Source organism: Erythrolamprus reginae, chromosome 8, assembly GCF_031021105.1.
Source record: "Erythrolamprus reginae isolate rEryReg1 chromosome 8, rEryReg1.hap1, whole genome shotgun sequence".
Lineage (NCBI taxonomy): Eukaryota > Metazoa > Chordata > Lepidosauria > Squamata > Dipsadidae > Erythrolamprus > Erythrolamprus reginae.
This window is the reverse complement of record NC_091957.1, coordinates 15,078,351-15,100,180: the sequence shown is the minus strand read 5'-3', so window position 1 is coordinate 15,100,180 and position 21,830 is coordinate 15,078,351. Positions and strand designations below refer to the sequence as shown.

Here is a 21,830-nt window from a genome sequence, read left to right as displayed (position 1 = left end):
TGCCGCCAGGCATGGGGGAACTAAGATACACTTTCCCCCTAGGCCTTCACAATTTTATGTATGGTATGTTTGTATGTATGATTGGTTTTTATATAATGGGTTTTTAACTGTTTTTTTAGTATTGGATTTTGTATTGTTTTACTGCTGTTGTTAGCCGCCCCGAGACTGCGGAGAGGGGCGGCATACAAATCCAATTAATAATAATAATAATAATAATAATAATAATAATAATAATATTTGTATGCCACACTTCTCCGAAGACTCGGGGCGGCTCACAGGAATACTCCAAAAAATACAGTGCTGTATGGGCCCAGTACTCAATTTGGGGGGGCTCTTTCACCCTCGTCAGTGCAACACTGAGCCACATTCCCTTCTATGGCTCCCAAACTTCATCAGTTGGGGCCATGAACTGAGGGTCGCCCGTGTTCCCAGACGCAAGGGAGGGGGGGCCTGGGGAAGTCCCGGGGCTTTGGGGGAGGGAGGGGGCAGGAAGAGCCACAAACACGAGGGGCCTTTTGGAGAATAAGACGTTTATTGTGCTGCTTTCGTGTCCCTTCCGAAGGGGCCACAGATGCCACCTCAGTTCTGCTTCATTTTCTGCCGGAGGAGAAGAAAAAGGGGGGGTTGTTTTGGAGGGGGGTGTCCAGTCAGCCTGTTCTTCAACACACACACCCGGGAGCCCCTGCTGCCGCCACCCCACCCCCCTCACCTGGGAGATCCAAGGGAGGTAGGCGGAGACGCGGGTGAAGACGGTGGGCCTCTTGGCTGTGTTGCACTTGTAAGACCCGAAGCTCACAACGCCGTGGACTTGCCAGGTGTGGCCGGTGTGGCAGTTCAGGGGGCCTCCGGAGTCGCTCTGGGGAGGAGCAGGCAGAGGGACAGTTGAGCCGCAGCCTGGCCTTTGCCCTCCCCCCATCTGCCCCCGCCCCAGGTCGTGCAGGGGAAGCCAACCTACACTGCAGCCCGCAATGACGTCGTCTCCCCCCGCGCAGACCATGCTGGGCTTGACCATGGAGCCCCACCAGTCCTTTTGCGTGCAGGTGGCCTGGTCCACTATGGGCAGGAGGCCCTGCTGGAGGATGTCCGACATGGGCCCGTTGGCTGAGGGAGGGGGAGAGAGGGGGAGGCGTTAGGAGGGGCCCGGCATGGCCTCCTTCAGGGCTGCTTCTTCTCCTCCCCCCAGGACTTACCCCAGAGGTGGCCCCACCCGGTGATGTAGCAGGGGAAGCCTTGGGGCAGCAGGGACTCCGGGCTGGGCAGGCAGGAGGGCTGGATGGTGTCGCTGAACTTGACCGGCACGGCCAGCTTCAGGAGGGCGATGTCGTTGCTGCAGGAGGAGGAGGAGGCCCAGCGTTGGTGAGGGAGGGGTGGCAGGAAAGGCCCCTCCGGGAAGGAGAGGGCCATCACCCAGCCCTCCAAAGAGCAGGGGGGGAACTCACAGGATAGTGTCGGGGTCCCACTTCTCGTGGACAATGGCCTTCTCCACGGCCACGGCCATCTGACCGGCCTCGGCCACTTTCAGGTTCTGCTTGCCCAGCAGCACTCGGTAGGTCTGTGTGGAGCTGGGGGGGAGGGGGGAAAGGGAGGGGAGGGGATGAGATGGGGGGGGGAGGTTCCCCTTCACCTCCCTTAATATTCCCCCTTCTTTAAGTGGCTTTGCTAAAAAGTGCCATTGCTCACATGTTGTAAGCCGCCCTGAGTAGAAAGAGAAGGGCGGCATGAAAATTGAATGAATGAATGAATGAATGAATGAATGAATGAATGAATGAATGAATGAGTAGGGGGAGGGGTTTGTGTGTGTCTCCGTCCCATTTCCGGGTTCTCCGCTTGGACGTTTGCAGAGCGAAAGCATCCATTCTGCCGCAGGACAATGCTGCTGTCCCTTCGCTGGGCAGAGGGTCTCACTCCCCCCCCCCCCGCAGAAGGCTCCCTGGCTGCTGTGGGCCTCCAGGGCTTGGGTGTTAATCAAGGGGGGGGAGAGAGAGAGCCCTTCTCTGAATTCTGCCCCCCTCTGGAGACCCCAAGGGATCAGCCCCACCTACCTGATGCAGTGAGCAGCGGTCAACACCCAGTGGGAGTCCAGGAGGGTCCCTCCGCAGGTGTGCTGCCAGCCCCCGGTCCATGCGAACTGGAGGGAGACCTGAAAGAGACCCCGGGAGAGCCGAGTTCCAGTCTGGGCCCGAAGGCTTCTTCAACACCGCCAATGTTTCACTTCCCTCCGACCTCTGCCTCTCAAACCACTGATACAAAGCAGACAAGAACCGCCCGCCCCCTTCTGGATGACCCTCACAGAGAGCTCCTCTCCCCCTCCCAGTGGCAAGGAGTCTCGCAGGCATGAATTCTGCCGCGGCTCTGCCCTTCCAGACTGCAGCAAGCAAGGACCCCCCCCACACACACCTTACCTGCCAGGGCCAGCTGTGGGGCCGTGCATCTTTTCCCCCAACCACACGCGATATGTTGGGCACGTAGGTGGGGTGGCCACAGCCATAGGCTGAGAAAGTAAAGGAAGGAAAGGAGGCCTCTCAGCGATTTACGTCAACAACCCATGAGCCCTCTTGACTGCTTTTCTTCTTCTAAAGTCTGTGTCCTCCCCCCCCCCACCACCAAACAGGTGCCTGTAGGGAGGACCGACTGGTTCCCTTTGTATTCAAGTGCCAGAGAAACTGACTGGTCCCTTCACTGAGCAACCCCAGGCAGGGCAGGGTTCCCCCACAACCGCCTCCACTCACCGTGGGCCGCAAGCAGCAGGGCACAGAGCAAGGCGAACATGGTGGCAGGCGCCGAAGTGGACTCTGCGGGAGGCCCCTCTTGTACTTATAGCCAGCTGCCCTCGCCGGGGGGGGGGGGGACAACAGCTCTGACCTTGCCAGCTGTCTGTCATTGGGTTGATAAAGGAGGAAGGCAGCCGATTGGCCGAGAGCGCACCCACGGGTCAGGCGGAAGGGCAGGTGGCCCCCAGGTGTGGGAGAAACAGCAGCTGCACCGTCCAGCCTGGCACAGCTGGTGGAAACTTCCCCATCGCCTGCTCTGCCCGGCTTCCCCATCTGCCCTCTTCCCAGAGGGAGGGAGATGGGGGGGGCAAGGATGGGCGGGGGGCCCTCGTGGCTCAAGCATAGCTTGAGGAAGAAGGGGGAGGACAACCGACCGGGGCCCCCTTCAACACGCAGGGCGGCCACCAAAAGGGCCCCTCAAGTGGGACCCCTCTGTCCTCGGCCCCTGGGCCCTCTGGCTGATGGGAGAGGGGGGGCAGAGGAGGAGGAATTGCCAGGTGTGGCAGGGGGAATCCTCTAGTCCAGTGATTTTCAACTTTTTTTGAGCAGTGGCACATTTTTTACATTTACGAAACCCTGGGGCACATTGAGCGGGGCAGGGGGGGGGGGCTAAAAAAAGTTTGGACAAAAAACCTCTCTCTCTCCTTTCCTTCCTCTTTCTTTTTCTCTCTCCATCCCTCTTTCTTTCTCTTCCTTCCTTCCTCTCTTTTTTGCTCTTTCTCTCCCTCCTTACCTCCCTCTATGTCTTTCTCTCTCTCTCCTTCCCTCCCTCTCTTTCTCTCTCTTGCTCTCTCTCTCTTGCTTTCTTTCTCTGGTTCTCTTTCTCTCTCTCTTGCTTTCTTTCTCTCTCTCTCTTGCTTTCTTTCTTTCTCTTTCTTTCTTTCTTTCTCTCTCTCTCTTGCTTTCTTTCTTTCTCTTTCTTTCTTTCTTTCTCTCTCTCTTGCTTTCTTTCTCTCTCTGAGCTTCGCGGCACACCTGACCATGTCTTGCGGCACACTAGTGTGCCACGGCACACTGGTTGAAAAACACTGCTCTAGTCCATCTGAGGGGATCAATGAAAACCCCCCCGCAAAAGGGGGTTGGCTGGGTGACCCGGGAGGGGGGGATGGAAGGAAGCATTCGCTGGCTGGGGAATTCTGGGAGTTGAAGTCCAAATATCTTCAAGTTGCCAAGGTTGGGAAACACTGGTTTAAGGTACTTCCAGGTAGGGTCAATGATGTGCCACTGCCGGCCGGCCTTTACCGCTGTGCCCGAACCGGTCCGAACTGGACTGAGGCCTTTTCAGATTCCGCGTGGAATGTGTTCCCGGGCCAGAGCGGCTGAGAACGGCCTCCTTCCGCGACTGTACATGGACGGATGGAGCCATTGGGGAAAAGCCGGGAGAATGCCCCCCCCCCAAGCCCTGACTGAAGCAGCCGAAGCAGCAAGCGGACCAACCCCCCCTTCCCTCTCAACCCCCACCCCACCCCCCTTTCCGAGTGGGAGGTGGCATGCACCTTTCTACCCAATCCACAGGCTGGCGTCTTGGAAAAGCTGGGATCGTACGTAAGTGCGCTAGTGTGCCTTTCGTCCCCTGTCCAATTGTCTTTCCTTTATCTCATATATCATATATATTTTCTTCCTTTCATATATCTTCTCCTCTATTTTTACATATTATCTTTATATATATTACTTCATGTCTATTCTCTTCCATATGTATTGTGCATTGGACAAGCGAATAAATAAAAATAAATAAAATCAAAACACGGGGAAGTGAGTGACCCCCGTAAGAGTTAAATCTCCCCCGTCGTCCCCCCTGGGGAAAATCCACCCTGTCCTTCCACCGCAGCCTGTGACAGCCTGCTGCACGATCTGGACAGGGGGCCTCCACCTGTGCAACCGCGAAACCGATGGTGGTGCCAGGTGAGACTCATTCAGAGGTGTGTGTGTGTCTCCCTTGTCTGAGGCCACTCGGAGGGAGGGGGTCTGTGCAGGTGCCTCCGCCAAGCCAGTTCACTGCAAATCCCCTGGGAAGCCTCAGGGTGGCCCCCAAGGGGGGGGGTGTTAACGGGATGCTTGCATTGACCCGACTTTCACTCCATGCAAGGCAGCCTCTCTGTTTCGGAAGCCTTCAGAATCTCCCTTTGTTTCAACTGCCCCGTATTTTGGCCGGGAAACCAGGAGGTTGGGGTTTGTTTTCGCTGCAGCTGCAAAAACTTAAAGTCATCAGGGAACCCTTTGCTCACAGAGGAAGGCCCAGAGATGGCGTCCAGCGGAGTGGGGCGGATGGATTGGGCCGTGCCAGGGGCTGGCAGGGTTGGGAACGTTCAGCCGGAGGGGGAAACCCGGCCTGGAAGCCTTTGGGCTTCCCAGGTGTGCCAGCGTGACTCCTCCCATAAATTTTATTTATTATTTATTTATTCGATTTTTATGCCACCCTTCTCCTTAGACTCAGGGCGGCTTACAACATGTTAGCAATAGCACTTTTTTTTAACAGAGCCAGTCTATGGCCCCCACAATCCGGGTCTTCATTTTACCCACCTGGGAAGGATGGAAGGCTGAGTCAACCTTGAGCCGGTGATGAGATTTGAACCGCTGACCTTCAGGTCTACAAGTCAGCTTCAGTGGCCTGCAGTACAGCACTCTACCTGCTGCGCCACCCCGGCTCAGATTGGGACTTGTTTCGTTGGGGGTGTTTATTGGAAGCCTGACATCAATCCTGTTCCCACCAACCTCGCCAGAACCCTCCTTTGAGCTCGGAAACAGGTGTGTTTGTGTGTGTGTGTGTGTGACCTCAGCCTTCCTTTCTCCGCCCAAAACTGTCACCTAGGCCAGGGGTCTCCACCTTGGCAATGTTACGACTCGTGGACTCCAACTCCCAGAGTTCCTCGGGTGGGGCTTGGGGTCCCTGGCCCAGGAGTGGACATCCCACCCGGCACCTCGGCTGTGGAAACCCTGAGGGACTTCCTCTAGTGACCCTTCACCCTCCTTGCCTTTCGCAAGCTCCTAAAAAACCCCCTAGGTCACCAGGCTTGGAGAAGTTGATATTTATGTATGGTTTGCTTGGGTTGTGTGATTAATTTTTATGATTGTTCTGTCTGGGTTTTCCCAGACCTCAACACCAACTGAAAAAACAGCCAGACACTCTGGTAAAAGCCAAAAGTATTTTATAGCTGGAAAAAATAAGCACAAAGGAAAACCTGTCTTCACAACAGACAGGCTATAATACGTTACAGCAGGGTCCTGATGTCCAGTCAATACCACAAGCTTCTTGCTGGCACACCCCCCCAAGGTTTCAATAGTCCAAGGCACAAACCAGGATTGTAAGCCACCAAAGTTCACAGACAGGTCTCACGAATCTCCAAGATAAAACTCCACAAGCCAGGAAGGGTGGGTCCGCCTTTTATCCTTTCCCAAGAGCACCACACCCAAACCCAGCTGTGACCTCTAATGCTGGAAATACTTAGCCAATTGAGTCCGTCTCTGATTAGCTCTCCTTTGTCGCATATCTATGATGTCTTGAGCATTTTCCCCTAAGGAATCCAGGCTGCTTGCTGGGGAGAGCTCCCCCTGGTGGGACTCTGGCTGTCCTTCTTCTTCAGCCTGGGATTCCTCTTCCTCGGCAGTCTGCACCTCCTGTTCCTCAGCCTCTCCCTCTGAGCTGGAAACCGACAGAAGGTCAGCCATTCCCGGAGGGGTCCCAGACTGAACCACAACATATGATAAGGGTTTTTATGTTTTTTTTAAAATATTGGATTTGTAAAATTGTGTATTGTGTTGTGTGCCGCCCCGAGTCTTCAGAGAGGGGCAGCATAGAAATCTAATAAATTATTATTATTATTATCATATTATTATTATTATTATTATTGCGATGGCCACTGAAACGGGGGAGGGGGGGCTGAGGAGCGTTTGTCCCATGTGACCGTGGCGGCCTCCCTGGGGTCCCAACTCAGGTGCCCGGCCCACACTTGTGGCGATCACTGTGTCCCGAGGCCACGACTCTCTCACAGGCCGAGGTAAGGGGGGGAGTCGGATTCACTGGGTGGCCAAGTGACCGACTGCAGTGGGTCCCTTAACACAGAGGCCTCCAACCTTGGCAACTTTATGAGGTGTGGACTTCAACTCCCAGAATTCCTCAGCCAGTACAACTTTATGAGGTGTGGACTTCAACTCCCAGAAATCCTCAGCCAGCCATACTAGCTGAGGAATTCTGGGAGTTGAAGTCCACACCTCATAAAGTTGCCAAGGTTGGAGACCTCTGCCTTAACAGAGGGGCAGACCCCACTTGACGGAAGCCTCGGCAACAGTGCGGGCTGGTCACTCCAGGACTCCCTGCGCCTGTCCAGAGGTCGCCTCCTTCCTCCTCCTCCTCCCTCCCGCCCTCTTCGCCCCCCTCCGTGCTCGGTCTTTTTCAAGCTTGGGTCATGGGGGGTTAACGGGGAGGCAACGTCACACACACACACACACACACACAAACGGAGCCTTTTGGGATGATAAAAGGTTTTATTGAGCATTTTCCAAGGTGGGTTTGCCACACCCGTCCCGGCGGGCTCTTCAGTTCTGAGACATTTTCTACAAGGGGAGGGGGAGAGAAAGCAGAGGGGTCCGTCTTCATGGTGGGAAAAGGACGCAACCGCTCAGCAGCTTCGTTATTTTTCCTGGACAAGCCCCGACTGCAGCTGCAGCCTCTCCACCTCCCCCCCCAGGCTTCTGGCACTGACCAGGCACAATCCCTCCCCCCCACCCGCCAGAAGTGGCCTCCCCTTGGGGCGAGCAAGGATGGTGACTGGAGAAGGCACTCTGCACATGCTCCAGAGGCCCCAGAACCCAGCTGTGGGAGGCTCCCTGGCTATTCCGCCCGTCCATGGTTGTGCGAAGGGGGCCTGGGGGTCCGTGGGGGGAGGCAGGACAGGGCCCCTGCCGCCCCCTACTCACCTCGGTGATCCAGGGGATGTAGCCGGAGACCCGAGTGAAGACGGTGGGCTTCTTGGCCGTGTTGCAGCCCCAGCCGGACCCAAAGCTGACGATGCCGTGGACTTGCCAGGAGTCGCCGCTGTGGCAGTTCAGGGGCCCACCGGAGTCCCCCTGAGGACAGAGGAAGGTTGCAGGCGTGGGAGGGGGGGGGTCACACGCCCTCCCTTTTAAGCCACCAATTAGGAAAAACCGTGATGCACTGGGCCGGATCCCAGCCTCCTGCCGATCCAGTCTCTGTGAGCTCAGGCAGGATTGGAACCCAGAGCGCCCTGTGGCCGATCACACGTTCAGGGAGCCACGGCCTGGCCTTTGCCCTCCTGTCATCTGCCCACCCCCCCCAGGTCGTGCAGGGGTAGCCAACCTACGTTGCAGCCTGAAATGACGCCTCCCCCCGCGCAGACCATGCTGGGCTTGACCGTGGAGCCCCACCAGTCCTTCTGGGTGCAGGTGGCATGGTCCACTACAGGCAGTAAGCCCTGCTGGAGGATGTCCGCAATGGGCCCGTTGGCTGAGGGAGAGGAGGGAAGGAAGGAAGGGGGGAGGCGTTAGAGGGGGGCCAGCATGGCCTCTTTCGGGGCTCCTAGGATAGCCTTCTCGGTGGCTGCCCCAACTACCCTCCAATGTCCGCACTGCTCCCCCCCCCCCGCTGGCCCAGAGAGGACCTGGTTTTGCCGGCAGGCCTGGGGGAGCCCTGAGAATTCACACCTAGTCACGGCCGAGTGGCGACTGCTTGGTGTGCGTGTGTGTATGATTCTGGAGCTTAATTTGGGGTGGGGTGTTTATTGATTTGTTTAATTGTGGCTTGCCTGCTTTAGGTTTGACATACTATTAGTACAGTGATACCTCGTCTTACAAACGCCTCGTCATACAAACTTTTCGAGATACAAACCCGGGGTTTAAGATTTTTTTGCCTCTTCTTACAAACTATTTTCACCTTACAAACCCACCACCTCCGCTGGGGTGCCCCGCCTCCGGACTTCCGTTGCCAGCGAAGCACCCGTTTTTGCACTGCTGGGATTGCCCTGAGGCTCCCCTCCATGGGAAATCCCACCTCCGGACTTCCGTGTTTTTGCAAAAACACAGAGGTCCGGAGGTGGCGCTTCGAGGACAGGACTTCGTTGTTTTTGCGATGCTGCGATTTCACTGATGCTCCCTTCGCTGGGAAACCCCACCTCCAGACTTCCGTTGCCAGCGAAGTGCTCATTTTTGTGATGCTGGGATTCCCCTGCTGGGATTCCCCTGGAGCACCACAAAAACACAGAAGTCTGGACGTGGGGTTTCCCATGGAGGGGAGCCTCAGGGGAATCCCAACAGTGCAAAAACGGGCGCTTCGGCTGGCAAAAGGGGTGAGTTTTGGGCTTGCACGCATTAATCGCTTTTCCATTGATTCCTATGGGAAACATTGTTTCATCTTACAAACTTTTCACCTTAAGAACCACGTCCCGGAACCAATTAAGTTTTTAAGACAAGGTATCACTGTATTAGTAATACTAATACTATTAGTAATACTAATACTATTACTATTAGTATTATTTTACCACCTTCGGGATTGGGCGGCATGCGAGTCAAGTGAATTGAATTGAACCCAACGGCTGCTCCCCACTTGGAGTGTGTGTGTGTGTCAGGGGACGTGTGTGTGTGTGGGTGTCAGTCAGGCACTTACTCCAGAGGCGGCCCCACCCGGTGACGTAGCAGGGGAAGTTGTTGGGCAGCAGGGACTCCGGGCTGGGCAGGCAGGAGGGCTGGATGGTGTCGCTGAACTTGACCGGCTCCGCCAGCTTCAGGAGGGCGATGTCGTTGCTGCAGGAGGGGGTGGTGGTGAGGAGGGGGCAGGGAGTGAAGCAAGCTCCCCCCCCCCCAGAGCCCTCCAGGGAGAGAGAGACTCACATGATGAGGAGGGAGTTCCACTTCTCGTGGACAATGGCCTTCTCCACGGCCACGGCCACCTCTCCGGGCTCGGACTCTTTCAGATTCTGTTTGCCCAGCAGCACCTGGTAGGTCCGCTTGGAGCTGCAGGAGATGGGAGGGAGTGGGATGGGGGTGAGGGGGGGGAGACCCTTGAGAAAGTGGGGGGGGCAGTCCCTCTGCTCCCCCCCAAAGGACACACGCACACACAATGATGGGGAAGGCCTCTGAAAGGCCCCGCAGGGGTGTGTGGGGAGCCCCAGAGGCCGCAAGACTGCTTGCCCCCTCCCAGGAGGAGCTTCGTTCCCCCCCCCCTCGGGGGGCTCCCTGGAGGGACGTCCGCAGGTCATCTACCTGATGCAGTGGGCGGCCGTGAGCACCCAGGAGGGGTCGATGAGGGTCCCGCCACAGGTGTGGGCCCAAACGCCTTGCTTGTCATACTGGAGGGAGACCTGAAGGCAAGATGGCGAGGGAGGGGGCACGCGTTGCCTTCAGACCCCTCCAACCTGGAGTTTGCTCTGCCTCTCAAAACCCCTGGAGAGACCCTCCCACCCCACCCCTCTCACAGAGAGCTCTTCTCCTGCTTCCAGTGGCCAGGAATCCCCCAGGGCAACCCCTGCAGTCAGCCATGGCTCTGCCCTTCCAGACTGCAGCAAGCAAGGAACACCCCCCCCCATCCCCCCGGCCTTACCTGCCAGGGCCAGCTGTGGGGCCGGGCGTCTTCACCCCCAACCACACGCGAGATGTTGGGCACATAGGTGGGGTGGCCACAGCCGTAGGCTGAGAACAGCACAGAGGAGAGCGAAGGAAGGAAAGGAGGCCTCTCAGTGATTTACGACAACAACCCATGAGCCCTCTTAACTGCTTTTCTTCTTCTAAAGTCTGCCCCCCCAGCCCCCCCCCCCAAAACAGGTGAGGTCCCATCAATGCCTTCAGGAAGGGCTGACTGGTTCCCTTTGCATTCAAGAACCAGAGAAACTGACTGGTTCCTGCATTGAGCAGCCTCAGGCAGGGCAGCCCTCCCCCCCAGGCCTCCACTCACCGTGAGCCGCGAGCAGCAGGGTGCAGAGCAGGGCAAACATGGTGGCAGCCCCCAAAATGGGCTCTGCGAGAGGCCCCTCCAGTACTTATAGCCAGCCGGGCGTCCTTGAAGCCTTCGCCAGGTGCCGCTTGTGGCCTTGCCAGGTGACCTCGCGGCTGATAGAGGAGGGAGGCGGCCAGGTGGGCAGAGAGTGCCGCCATCTTCTGCTTGCCAGACGAGGGTCCGGGAGGACTTGGGGGCTCCTCCTGCATCCCCACCCCCCAAAATCGCCTTGACCCCCTCCCACCTCGGCTCTGCCAACTCCGTCCCTGGCTGCAACCCCTCTGCCTGGGAGCCAGACCGGGGCCAGAGACCCCCACTGCTCGGGGCCCCCAGGGCAGCTCCGGGCCCCCCAGCATCTGTGGGAGAATCAGCAGCTGCCTCGTCCAGCCTGGCACGGCTGGTGGAAGCCTCCCTCTCCCCCGCCCTCCAGCTGCCCGCTTCCCACGGGGTGGAGGAGAGGAGGTCTTTGAAGGAGGGAGCCGTGGGTGGTGGGAGGAAGCATAGCCCACCCTTTATGGGGCTGGCCCGGAGACCCCCCCCCACACCCCAAGGCCCACGGAACCCCCTGAGCTCGGCCAGACTCAAACAGAACAGTGTGGTGGGTGGGCTGATTGGCACAAACTCCGTCTTCAGTTTGACCTCAGCTCCTGGCGTGGGTGGGCACGGTCAGCCTCCCCCTCTGCAGCCGGCTGGAGAGGTGGCTCGAGTCAGTGAGCCCAGCCAGAGAAGCAGATGCCTGGGGGCGCCAGCCCCACTTCCTGAGTGGGTTCCTCCCCCTCTCCCCCCCCCCCCCCCAGCCACAAGAGAGAGAAGCCGGAAGTCACAGTGAGTTATGAAATATAGTTTTGTTTTAATTATATTTAGGTAAAAAAAATAAAACCATACCACTGAAATGGAGCAGCTTCTGAACCCGCAACTTCAACACAACTTCAGCACAGAAGGAAGCCAGCCAGGCGGGAGAGGGAGGGGAGGGAGGGGGGAGGAAAGACCCCCGACGGCAGCTGATGGGGCTCTGTAAAACACTGTAAGGCCTCGCACCCAGTTCTTAGCCAGGCTTCCCCCCTCCTGCTATGAAGACACAGGTCTGGTGGGTGGTGGGTTTTTCCTTTGTGTTGTCTAAGCCCCCCTCCCCTCTTACACTCCGGTCACCTTAACCCTCCAGGCCTCTGGCCAGGGCAGTAGGAGAGGGGCTGGGTGCCCAACTGCCCCACCGCGAGGGGGCTGGGTCAGGTGACCTCTGGATGCCCCTCCCACCTGGGGGATTTGGACACAGTCCCTGCCTTCCCTGACTGGAGGGTCCAGGGTTCCAAATGGACCCACCCCACCTGCCCCAAATCTCTTGGGGGGGCTCTTCTCTTCCTGCCACCAGAACACCTCTACACAACAACACAATCCCAGAACTCAGGCCTTAAAGTCTGGACATAAACACACACACACACACACACGCACACACACACAAACTATACATTGACCCTGTCTTGAAGACGTGCCGGACTCCAGCTCCCATTCTCCCCTGCCTGCCAGAGAACAGCTACCCCAGCCCCAAATGTTCTGTTGAGTCCAAAGGGAAGTGAGGGGGGGCCCTCGGGGAGAGTGGCACAAGGGCCCCCCTCAAAGGAGACACCCCCCCAGCGCCCCACCTGCTGGGTCCTCCTCCTGCCCACTTGGCTGCGGGGGTGGGGTGGGGGGCTGGAACCCCTGGGGACCCCCCCCCCTGTGGGGAAGCCGAGTCCGAGACCATCTAGGCAGCCGAGGCAACGCACACAATGAAAGACGGCACTTCTGCACAAGCATCTGGGGGGGGAGTGAGGGGAGAGACCCCCGCCTCTAAGGGCAATCCACACCCATGCCCTACGGCCCCAGGGGGAGGACGGGACGGTTCACGCCAAGGAGACACCGAGAAGCACAAGACCGACCGACGGGAGACGAAAGCGCCGCGAAGGAAACACCAGATGGCTGGGGTGGGGGGGCGCCGGTCAGGCCCAGAAGGGCTCCAAGCTCTGCCCCCTTCCCACCCTCCACGCTGGGTCGCTAGATGACCAGGCCCAGTCCGGCTCCTGCGCCTCGGGGGGGGGTCGCCTGATCCGCCAAGACCGCCTGCAGCGAGGGAGGGTGGGCGGGGGGCAGTGGGCCGGCTACTGCCTGAAGGTGGACTGCAGCTCTTGGAAGGCCTCCTTCCGCTGCCTCAGCTCCTCCGCCTGGCGCCGCTTCTCCTCCTGCTCCGCCTTGATCTCCTCCTCGAAGCGGCTGCCCACGTTCATCGCCTGCACCTGCCGGGGGGGGGGTTGTGGGTCCTGGGTTTATTGATGCTTAGCCCCCCCTCCCCCAAAACATCCCTGTGAGGTGGGCCAAGGAAGTGGGGCCCTGTGCCTCCCCCCCGGGGCCCTCGAGCCCCCTCCCCTCCACTTACTTTGGCCTCGAAGAAGCTCCTGGCCCCCTGGACGCCCTGGGTGGACACGTCGATCTCGGAGAGGCAGGCCAGGGCGTGCAGGCCGCTCTCCTCCTCCAGCTCCCCAGCGGCGGCTTTGCGGAAGATGAGCAGGAACTGCAGCGGGTGGTGGTGGGGGTGGGGGAAAAAAAGGTTGGAAACAGACCGGATCCCCCCGCCGGATGCCCCCCCCCCGCTGGACACCCCACTCCTTACCTCCCGGAAGCTGAGCTTGCTGTCCACGTCCTCGTCCACCTCCCGGATCATCTCCTTCAGGCCCAGGTGCGTCTGGGGGGCCCCCAGTTTCTCCATCATGCGTTTCAGTTCCATCAGGTCGATGAAGCCGTCTTTGCCCGCGTCGTACCTGGGGGTCCCAAGCGGAAAGGGCCCTCGCCCGTCAATAGCCTGCTCCCTTCCTCCCCCTCTGCCCTGAACAGACCCCCTCACCCAGGAGGCCCCCTCTCGCAGGATGAGGCTGCCTGCTGCCCCCCCCCCCCCCCTGCCCTACAGAAGGAAGGGACTGCCTCTGTCCAGAGCCCGGGCTCTTCAGCACTTTGGGAGGCCTGAGACCTCTGCAACTGAGGCAACAAGTGGTCAAAACAGGAGGCTCCATATCCACACCCATCCCTGTTAAAAGCGGTGTCCCCCTACGCTCTCCATTCGCTACATCACCGACCTTTGCGATCTCATCACAAGCCACTCTGTTCTTTTTGCAGACGATGTAAAACTCTTCAACACCACTGATAACACAACTACAGTGTTCCCTCAATTTTCGCGGGGGATGCGTTCTGAGACTGCCCGCGAAAGTCGAATTTCCGCAAAGTAGAGATGCGGAAGTAAATACAGTATTTTTGGCTATGGACAGTATCACAAGCCTTTGCTTAACACTTTAAACCCCTAAATTACAATTTCCCATTCCCTTAGCAACCATTGAGATTATTACTCACCTTGTTTATTTATTAAAGTTTATTAAAAAAAATATTTATTAAAGGCGGACGAAAGTTTGGTGATGACATATGATGTCATCGGGCGGGGAAAACCGTGGTATAGGGGAAAAACCCGCAAAGTATTTTTTAATTAATATTTTTTAAAAACTGTGGTATAGACTTTTCGCAAAGTTCGAACCCGTGAAAATCGAGGGAACACTGTACTCTCCAAAAAGACCTAGACTCGGTTTCTGACTGGTCCAACACGTGGCAACTCCAAATCTCAACCAGCAAATGCTCTGTCCTTCACATCGGCAAAAGGAATCAGAACTCCAAATACAAACTTAATAAACAAATTATCACAGATAATCCGCACTCGGTCAAGGACCTCGGAATAGTAATAACTAAAGATCTAAGTGCCAAAGCCCACTGCAACAACATCGCTAAGAAGGCCTCAGGAGTTGTTAATCTAATGCTATGTAGCTTCTGCTCTGGAAATCTCACACTACTTACCAGAGCTTATAAAACTTTCACCAGACCCATCCCAGAATACAGCTCATCTGTTTGGAACCCATATCACATCTCAGACATTAACACCCTTGAAAATGTTTAAAGATAGGTCCCTTCCCTCTCTATCATTCTGTAAGTCTCCTGAATGAGAAGGGGGGTCAGACTAGATGGCCACTGAGTTCCCTTTCCTCTCTTATCATTCTGTAAGTCTCCTGAATGAGAAGGTGGGTCAGGTCAGACTAGATGGCCACCGAGGTCCCTTCCCTCTCTATCATTCAATGTGTGTGTTTGTGTATGAAAGAGCAAACTGTCCCATTCTTTCCTTCCAAAAGTAGCATTTTGTAACAACCGTTCTGATTGGATGATGGCGAAGTGTCTCATGTGGCCAAAAGGCTGTGGCTGAATTTGGATTTTTGTGGCCAAAGGGCTGGGGCCAAGAGCTAGGGGCCTTTGGGCGAGGGAGTGAAGGCAGCGGCCGATCAGCTGCTGCGGAGGAAAGAGCTTCATCCAACTGGTGGAGGCAAAAAGTCCCATTCCTTCAAAGATACTTCACAAGAAGAGCCCTTCACTCCTCTACCCGAAACAGAATTCCCTACAAAACTGGCCTTACAATCCTGGATCTTGAAAGCTTAGAACTACAACGCATTAAACATGATCTAAGTATTGCCCACAAGATCATATGCTGCAATGTCCTGCCTGTCAAAGACTACTTCAGCTTCAACCACAACAACACAAGAGCCCACAACAGATTCAAGCTTAATATTAACCGCTCCAAACTTGATTGTAAAAAATATGAGTTTAGTAATTGGGTTGCCGAAACGTGGAACTCATTACTGGACTCTGTAGTATCATCCCCTAACCCCCAACATTTTACCCTTAGACTATCCACGGTTGACCTCTCCAGATTCCTAAGAGGTCAGTAAGGGGCGTACATAAGCGCACTAGAGTGTCTTCCGTCCCCTGTCCTATAGTCTCTCCTATATCTCGTATTTCTTCTCTACTATATCCTCTATAACCTTCATTGTGTATTATTGTGTATTGGACTAACTAACTAACTAACTAACTAACTAACTAACTAACTAACTAACTAAACAAATAAATAAACAAACAAATAAATAACTCTCCAGCCGGTGTGTGTGTGTGAGTCCGTGTGTGTCCCAGCTTCTCCAAGGCCTCCCCCACCCCTTTATTTCTGGATAAAGAGGCAGGGGAGGGGCTTCCTTCACCTGTCGCTTGGTGCTGCCCTTATGGGCTGAGAGCTGGGCAGAGGAAAGAGGGCTGCCCCCCTCCCCCCGGCTGGCTCAGGAGGGGAGGCTGGTGGGAGATTCCTGCATGCCCCCCCCCCCCGGCAGGGGAATTCCCAAAGCAGAACTCCCCCCAGGAAGAAGGGCATCAAAGTGGCCTCTGCCGCTGAGGGGGGGAGCTGCCCGGGGGCCCAGAAGCCATGGGACCACCGAGGTCGAGGCCTGGCTAAAAGAGATGGCAGACCGGAGACCTGAGAACGATTAAAGGACGCTGCACCACAGCAAACTCCGGGACTGCCTTCTGCCGCACAAATCCCAGCGACCAGTTAGGTCCCACAGAGTTGGCCTTCTCCGGGTCCCATCGACTAAACAATGTCATCTGGCGGGACCCAGGGGAAGAGCCTTCTCTGTGGCGGCCCCGACCCTCTGGAACCAGCTCCCCCGGAGCTTAGGATTGCCCCCACCCTCCTTGTCTTTCGTAAACTCCTTAAAACCCACCTCTGCCGTCAGTCATGGGGGAATTGAGACATCTCCCCCAGGCCTGTATAGTTTTATGTATGGTATGCTTGTGTTGCATGTTCTTTTAAATAATGGGTTTTTAGATTTTTTTAATATTAGATTTGTTCTCTGTACATTGTTTTATTATTGTTGTGAGCCGCCCCGAGTCTGTGGAGAGAGGCAGCATACAAATCTAATTAATAATAATAATAATAATAATAATAATAATAATAATAATAATAATAATAAAAAAAAAAAAAACTACGACCTTAACTGTTCACACGTTAACCATCATCACAAGAGTAGCCTTCGCACAGACCCGGAAGAATGTAAACTCACACACACACACACACAAACGCGCACACACACACCGCTCAGAAAACGGGACAATCAATAAACGCCCTGAAAGGGCTGGGCGCACACAGGAGCTGCAGGATGGAGGAGAGAGGGGCATCTTCACCAGGTGGGAACAATTCTTTTTCTTACAGGTGAAATTAAAAGGAATACTGTAAACACAAGAAACGAGGGAACGGAAACAAGGAGCATTTGTACACAAGGAGCTCAAAGAAACCGGCTGCAGCGACAGACGAGCAACGCAGGAGACGGAGGCTCACATGTACGTTTTTTTTCTTCTCAACGTAACTGAAATGTAAAGTGAGAAGAGGGGGAGGCGCTTTGTGACGGTCACAAGATGCTAATAAGAAAATAAATAATGGAGTAAGCAAGCATTTCTCTTGGGGGGGGGGGGGCTGAGGGTCCCAGACTGAGCAACGGTGGGGGCCGTCCCAAAGGAAGGGACGGGGAGGGGGGTTGGGGGGTGGCAAAAGGACCAGCTGGAAGGGCTGCCTGCTAGAGGGGAGGCTGGCTGGGGGTTTCCTGGACCCAATCTAGGTTCCCCCTGGCACTGAAGGTGTCGCAAAACCCCTGCAAGGAAGCCCCCCCCCCAGTTTACCGGGCACCAAGGACGAGAAAGAGAAGGAGGGAGGGAGGGAGAAAGGAAGGAAGGGAGGGAGGCTTAAAGCTAGGCTTGAGGAGGGGCCTGGGTCTCCCTCTGGGACTGTTATAAGGGTCTCACCAGGGTGTCATTCTGATCATCTACAAGGTTATTGTTAACAGCCGCCTGTGTCTTGTTGGCTGGGCCTCCCCTCTGCTCCCCCCCCATCCCCTGTCCAAGTGGGATCCTCCACCCCTTCTCTGCAGGGGCTTCGTTTCTTCGAGGGGGGGGCAGGCCCTGGCAAGAGGGTCAGGAGTTGCCTCTCAAGAACAGGGCAGGGAGGGGCTTCGGGGGCCCGGGGGCCCAGGGAGGGAGGGAGGGGAGCCAGGAAACGGGGGGGGGGGGCTGCTAATCAGCCACAACTCAGCCCTTGGTTGCCCTGAGGATACTCCTTTTGTGGAGCCGAGCTGGAGCTGTGATGGGCCAGGAGTTGGCTTCCGTGCAGCCTTCCTGCTGGCAGGGGTGCCAACTGGCTCCCCCTCCCAGCTGGGCTGCAGTCTGGCTGAGTGGTGAGGAGCCCCTCCTTCATCTCAGCCATGGCCCCCTGCTACGAAGCAGGAGCCGCGTCTTGCAGCAGCCTGCTTTGCAAGATTAACCAAGGGAACTCCCTGCCACAAGGGGACCACCACCTTACCCTATGCCTCTCTCAAACCCAGGACCCCCTGCAGGCATGAGAGCGAGCTGTTCAGGCTGCCCACCTTTCTCCGTGGCCTCAACCCCTCCCAAGCCGTGGGGGGGGGGCAACAATGGCCAACTGAGGTGAGACCAGGGAATAATAATCGCACACACACACACCCTGATCAAGCCCGACCTCTGCAGCATCTGTTCAAGTCCTGGGATGGGAGGCCATCAGGTGATTGGGGACGGCAGCCTGCTGGTGATTTCGGCTGCAGCTGCATTTTCCGAAAGGGATTTCTCTGCCCAAACAACCCCCAAGCAAGTGGACTGTTCGGCCTGGGTTCCCCTTTGCCCCCTCCCCCTTGGGAGCAGATGGGACGCTTAATGACTGTGTGACACGGCACAAGGTTGTCGGGAATGGAACGCAGGTCTGCTTTGCAGGAAAGGGAACACGCCAGCCCCCCTCCACTGCCCAAGCCGAGCCGCTTATAGGCAGGACAGCCCCTTCTGCACCCAAAGACCCCCCAGAGCGGAAAGACACCCCCCAAGCTCCAGGGAGAGAGTCCCTGAATAGGGAGGCTCCACTAGGGCTCAGTCATTAGCCTAAATTTGTGGGCATAAAACCGCATGAAAATGAATGAAACAGCCGCTGTTGCGCTTCCCCCTCCCCGATCTGCCTCGCCCGCCCCCCCAAGCAGAGGGCGGGGGGGTTGGGGCTGCGGGACACCTGGAAGGGGGGGCACACAAAAATCCCTCACACCAGAAGCAGAGGCCCCAGCCCCCCCCCCCGCAAATCTTGCGGAAGGGAATCCGGGTTTTCGGCGCGCAAGGGGGGCTTCCCCGCTGCTCTAGACTCAACCGCGCCGTGGGACTCCCCTGCACGGGCCCAGGATGCCAGCCTCTGCCCGCCGCCCCTTCCCCTCTCTGCCGCCTGCCTCCCCCCCCGAGCGGCGCAGAGAAGCGGGGGGGGTTTCCTTCCTCCGCAGCCGCCCCCCGTCTCCCCACTCACTGGCGGAAGAGGCGCTCCATGTCCTTGATCTGCCGGCGGGAGAACTCGCGGAACTCGCTGTAGGGGCTGAAGACGCGGTGGGCGCCGCCGGGCGAGAGCTGGCCGGCCGAGGGAGCCCGGGGCCCCGGCGACCCCTCCGCCTCGCCCGCTGCCTCTTCCTCCCCCTCCGCCCCGGGGGGCCCCTCTACGCGCAGGCGGCGGCTCAGCTTCCCCGCCAGCTCCTCCGTGGCCATCCCGGCAGCAGCGGCGGCGGCACCGGCAACGCAGGCAGCCCGCGCGCCTCCCCGGCCCTCCGCCGGCCAACCCAGCTCGGCTCCGCCCCGCCGGCCACGGGGGAAGGGGAGGGGGAGAGACGGTCGCCGGCCCCCGAGGCGCAGAACCGCAGCTCCCATCATCCCGCGGCCCCGGCTGGGGGCTGCCGGGAATCGTAGTCCGCGCGGCCCCCTCCCCAGCCTTGCGCGGCTCCCCCCCCCCGGGCAGGTACCCCCCACTTTAACCCTCGCGACCCGGGCACCGCCACGGCCCAAAGCCCAGCACACAACAGGGGCCCAGATCTCCCCCCCAGCTCTGCTCCCTCTCCCGACGCCCCACTAAAGGGGACCCCGGGGGGAGCTGCTCTCCCCGCCGCCCCCGCCAAGGCCATAGTGTGTCCTGGGGGAGGAAAGGCGGCCATGATCCCATTTGGCTTTCAATAAAGGGGGGGGGGGACTCAGCAGCGCCTGATTCCCCAGCCATCACTTAGATCTGCACCCACACAGATCCCGAGGGAGACAGACGGAAGGGGGGGGGGGTGACCGGCAGGGCAGCGGCTGCAAAACCTTCACAGAAGGGAGGGGGTTGCCCCTCACCCCACTTAGAAGCATAGAGGATGGGGGGCAGAAAAAGACCCCCTGGTCCATCTGGTCTGCCCTTCCACTATTTTCTGGAAACACCTTTCTCCCAGGTACGTTTTCATGGATTGAATGTCCTTTGCCCTGCTGTGGGGCTGGTGGCCGGGACAGCTCCATGGGGCCTTTTCGGAAACGGGATCCTGGTTGCCCCCCCATCCTCTGAGTCTGGATTTGGGGGAGGGAGCCCCCAAACAGCCCCCCCTCTTTGGGGAGGAGGCAGTGGGGGAGGCCGGCCAGAGACCCCCCTGGGGGAAGGCAGCTTCCTGCCAGACTGGAGCATTGGGGGGGGGGCAGATGAAGGGGGGTGAGAGCAGAGCCTCCCTCACAGCTGGCCAGCTGCTGCTGCAGAGGCTCCAGGCTCAGAGGCTGCCCTGTCCTTGGATGACCTCCTCCCCCCCCCTCGTGGATGCGGCAGAACAAGCGGTCAGGGATGCCAGGGAACAGCCATGGAGAGGCCGAGCCCACCCAGCGGCCCCCCCTTGGGAGGGAAAAGGGGCCCCGGAGGTTCTTATGGGCAGAACCGCTATTAGTCGTATCTGAGGGGCTACGGGGGGGCGGGGGGCGGGCAGGAAGCAATCCCCAGTGGAAGAAGGAAGGGCTTCCCTCCTTTGCCCAGATGGTTGGTCCTGCTTGAGAGCAGTGGGCTGGACTAGAAGACCTCTGAGGCCCCTTCCAACTCTCTCCCTCTCTCAACGGCGGCTCTTCATTGTTGGGTACTTGGATTTTTTTTTTTAAAAAACACACCTTACTTTCACATTTTCATAACATTTTAAGAGGGCGGAAACGGCCCCCCCTCTCAAGAACCCAGGCAAAGCGCCCAGCAAATGGGTGGAAGCGCGGAGTTCATTCGTCCCAAAGCCACAGACGGTGAAATAGTTGTTTTAATTATGTGCAGCTACCAAAGGAGCCGGGGGGGGCGGGGGGGGGGGGGAGAGGCTCGCTGACACTTCCTTCAAAACCTGAAACCCACAAACTCAGGCACAAAAGTTGGGGGAAACAGCCCCTTCCTCAGACCCCCGAGGAGAAAAGTCCAAAGCTCCCACACAATAAGTCCACCTGTCTCACTTCCTATTTCAGTGTCAGGCCTTTTACTCTTTAGCCCAAGGGTCTCCCCAGCCCCCCAGGGGGAGAGACAATTAAGTGGTGGGGGGTGGAAGCCCCCACTTCTCTTACCTTTGCAAGCTGGCTGGCCGGCGGCCACCTTCAGGACAGGAAGCACCAGCCGACCTGCCCAGGCTGAGAAGGGCCACTCTGGCCACAGGCGCCTTCGTTGGCAGCTGGGAGGGGGACGTCCACTGAAGAGGAGGGCCAAGGTGGCCTGGCGGAGCGAGGCGCAGAAGAAACGGGCACAGGACCATCTCCATGAGAAATGTCACAAGCGGGACGGCTCCCTTTCCCCACTTTTATGGGTGTTCCTCTCTTTCCCGTTCAGTCTCGCCCAAGTGGAGTCTCCGGTTGCAGAGCCTTCCTGGGGGCCACGGCCTGGGTCCCAAAGGCCCCACTCGGGAGCGCAAGGGCCACGATGCAAAAGGTGTCACTTTCTTCCTTCGGCCTTCGGTGGCGGAAGAGAGGTGAGCGGGGGCTGCCAGTCGTGGCCGGCCTTCCGGGATGGAGGGAGGCAGCTCTCCTCTTGCAGATGGCTGGCCGGATGGAGACGCGGCAGACTTGGGCAGCTGACCGGCCTCTTTGCCTGGACCAGGCTCGGCTTTGGCTGGGGAGGGCGGCAGGGACCAGGCGAGGGGGGGGCTCCCCAACCTCAGGAGGGCAGGCAGGCCCCCTGGCAGGGGACACAGAGCCTCACTTGCTTGTCCTGGGCTGACCGCCAACCCGCGCTGCCCTCTCCTTGGCACCGGGCGGCATACCATTGGACGCCCTCCGGCCATCAGCTTTGAGTGCGCTGGAGAGGCCCTGGCAGCGCCGGATGGGGCCCGGTCTGCCTGGGAGTCCATGTCCATCCTGGCGCCCCCATTGTGGAAGCGGAGGGCAGCCCCCCTCCCCCA

The 21,830-nt window shown here is 57.9% G+C and overlaps 3 protein-coding genes across 4 annotated transcripts; all 3 read right to left on the bottom strand.

The window, feature by feature from the left end:
• Positions 1–579: 579 nt before the first annotated feature.
• Positions 580–2,769, bottom strand: LOC139171424 (chymotrypsin-C-like). The gene is made up of 8 exons (XM_070759654.1): positions 2,730–2,769; positions 2,403–2,491; positions 2,043–2,140; positions 1,440–1,562; positions 1,191–1,327; positions 956–1,101; positions 701–856; positions 580–597 (listed from the first exon to the last, which is right to left on the bottom strand). The coding sequence occupies exons 1-8, from the start codon at positions 2,767–2,769 to the stop codon at positions 580–582; spliced, it is 807 nt and encodes a 268-aa protein (XP_070615755.1).
• A 4,464-nt stretch (positions 2,770–7,233) lies between these two features.
• On the bottom strand, positions 7,234–11,764 carry LOC139171116 (chymotrypsin-C-like). Its single transcript, XM_070758937.1, has 8 exons — positions 10,672–11,764; positions 10,321–10,409; positions 9,984–10,081; positions 9,612–9,734; positions 9,388–9,524; positions 8,090–8,232; positions 7,686–7,835; positions 7,234–7,322 (listed from the first exon to the last, which is right to left on the bottom strand). Exons 1-8 carry the CDS (start codon positions 10,709–10,711, stop codon positions 7,305–7,307), a joined length of 798 nt encoding a protein of 265 aa, XP_070615038.1. The 5' UTR covers positions 10,712–11,764; the 3' UTR covers positions 7,234–7,304.
• On the bottom strand, positions 11,540–21,829 carry EFHD2 (EF-hand domain family member D2). Of its 2 annotated transcripts, none has more exons than XM_070758940.1 (4): positions 21,004–21,829; positions 13,358–13,505; positions 13,124–13,258; positions 11,540–12,983 (listed from the first exon to the last, which is right to left on the bottom strand). In XM_070758940.1, exons 1-4 carry the CDS (start codon positions 21,192–21,194, stop codon positions 12,849–12,851), a joined length of 609 nt encoding a protein of 202 aa, XP_070615041.1. In that variant the 5' UTR covers positions 21,195–21,829; the 3' UTR covers positions 11,540–12,848. The 2 variants fall into 2 exon arrangements, with proteins under 2 accessions (XP_070615041.1, XP_070615039.1); XM_070758938.1 differs by lacking the exon at positions 21,004–21,829 and adding an exon at positions 18,941–19,173.
• Between the last annotated feature and the right edge of the window lies 1 nt (position 21,830).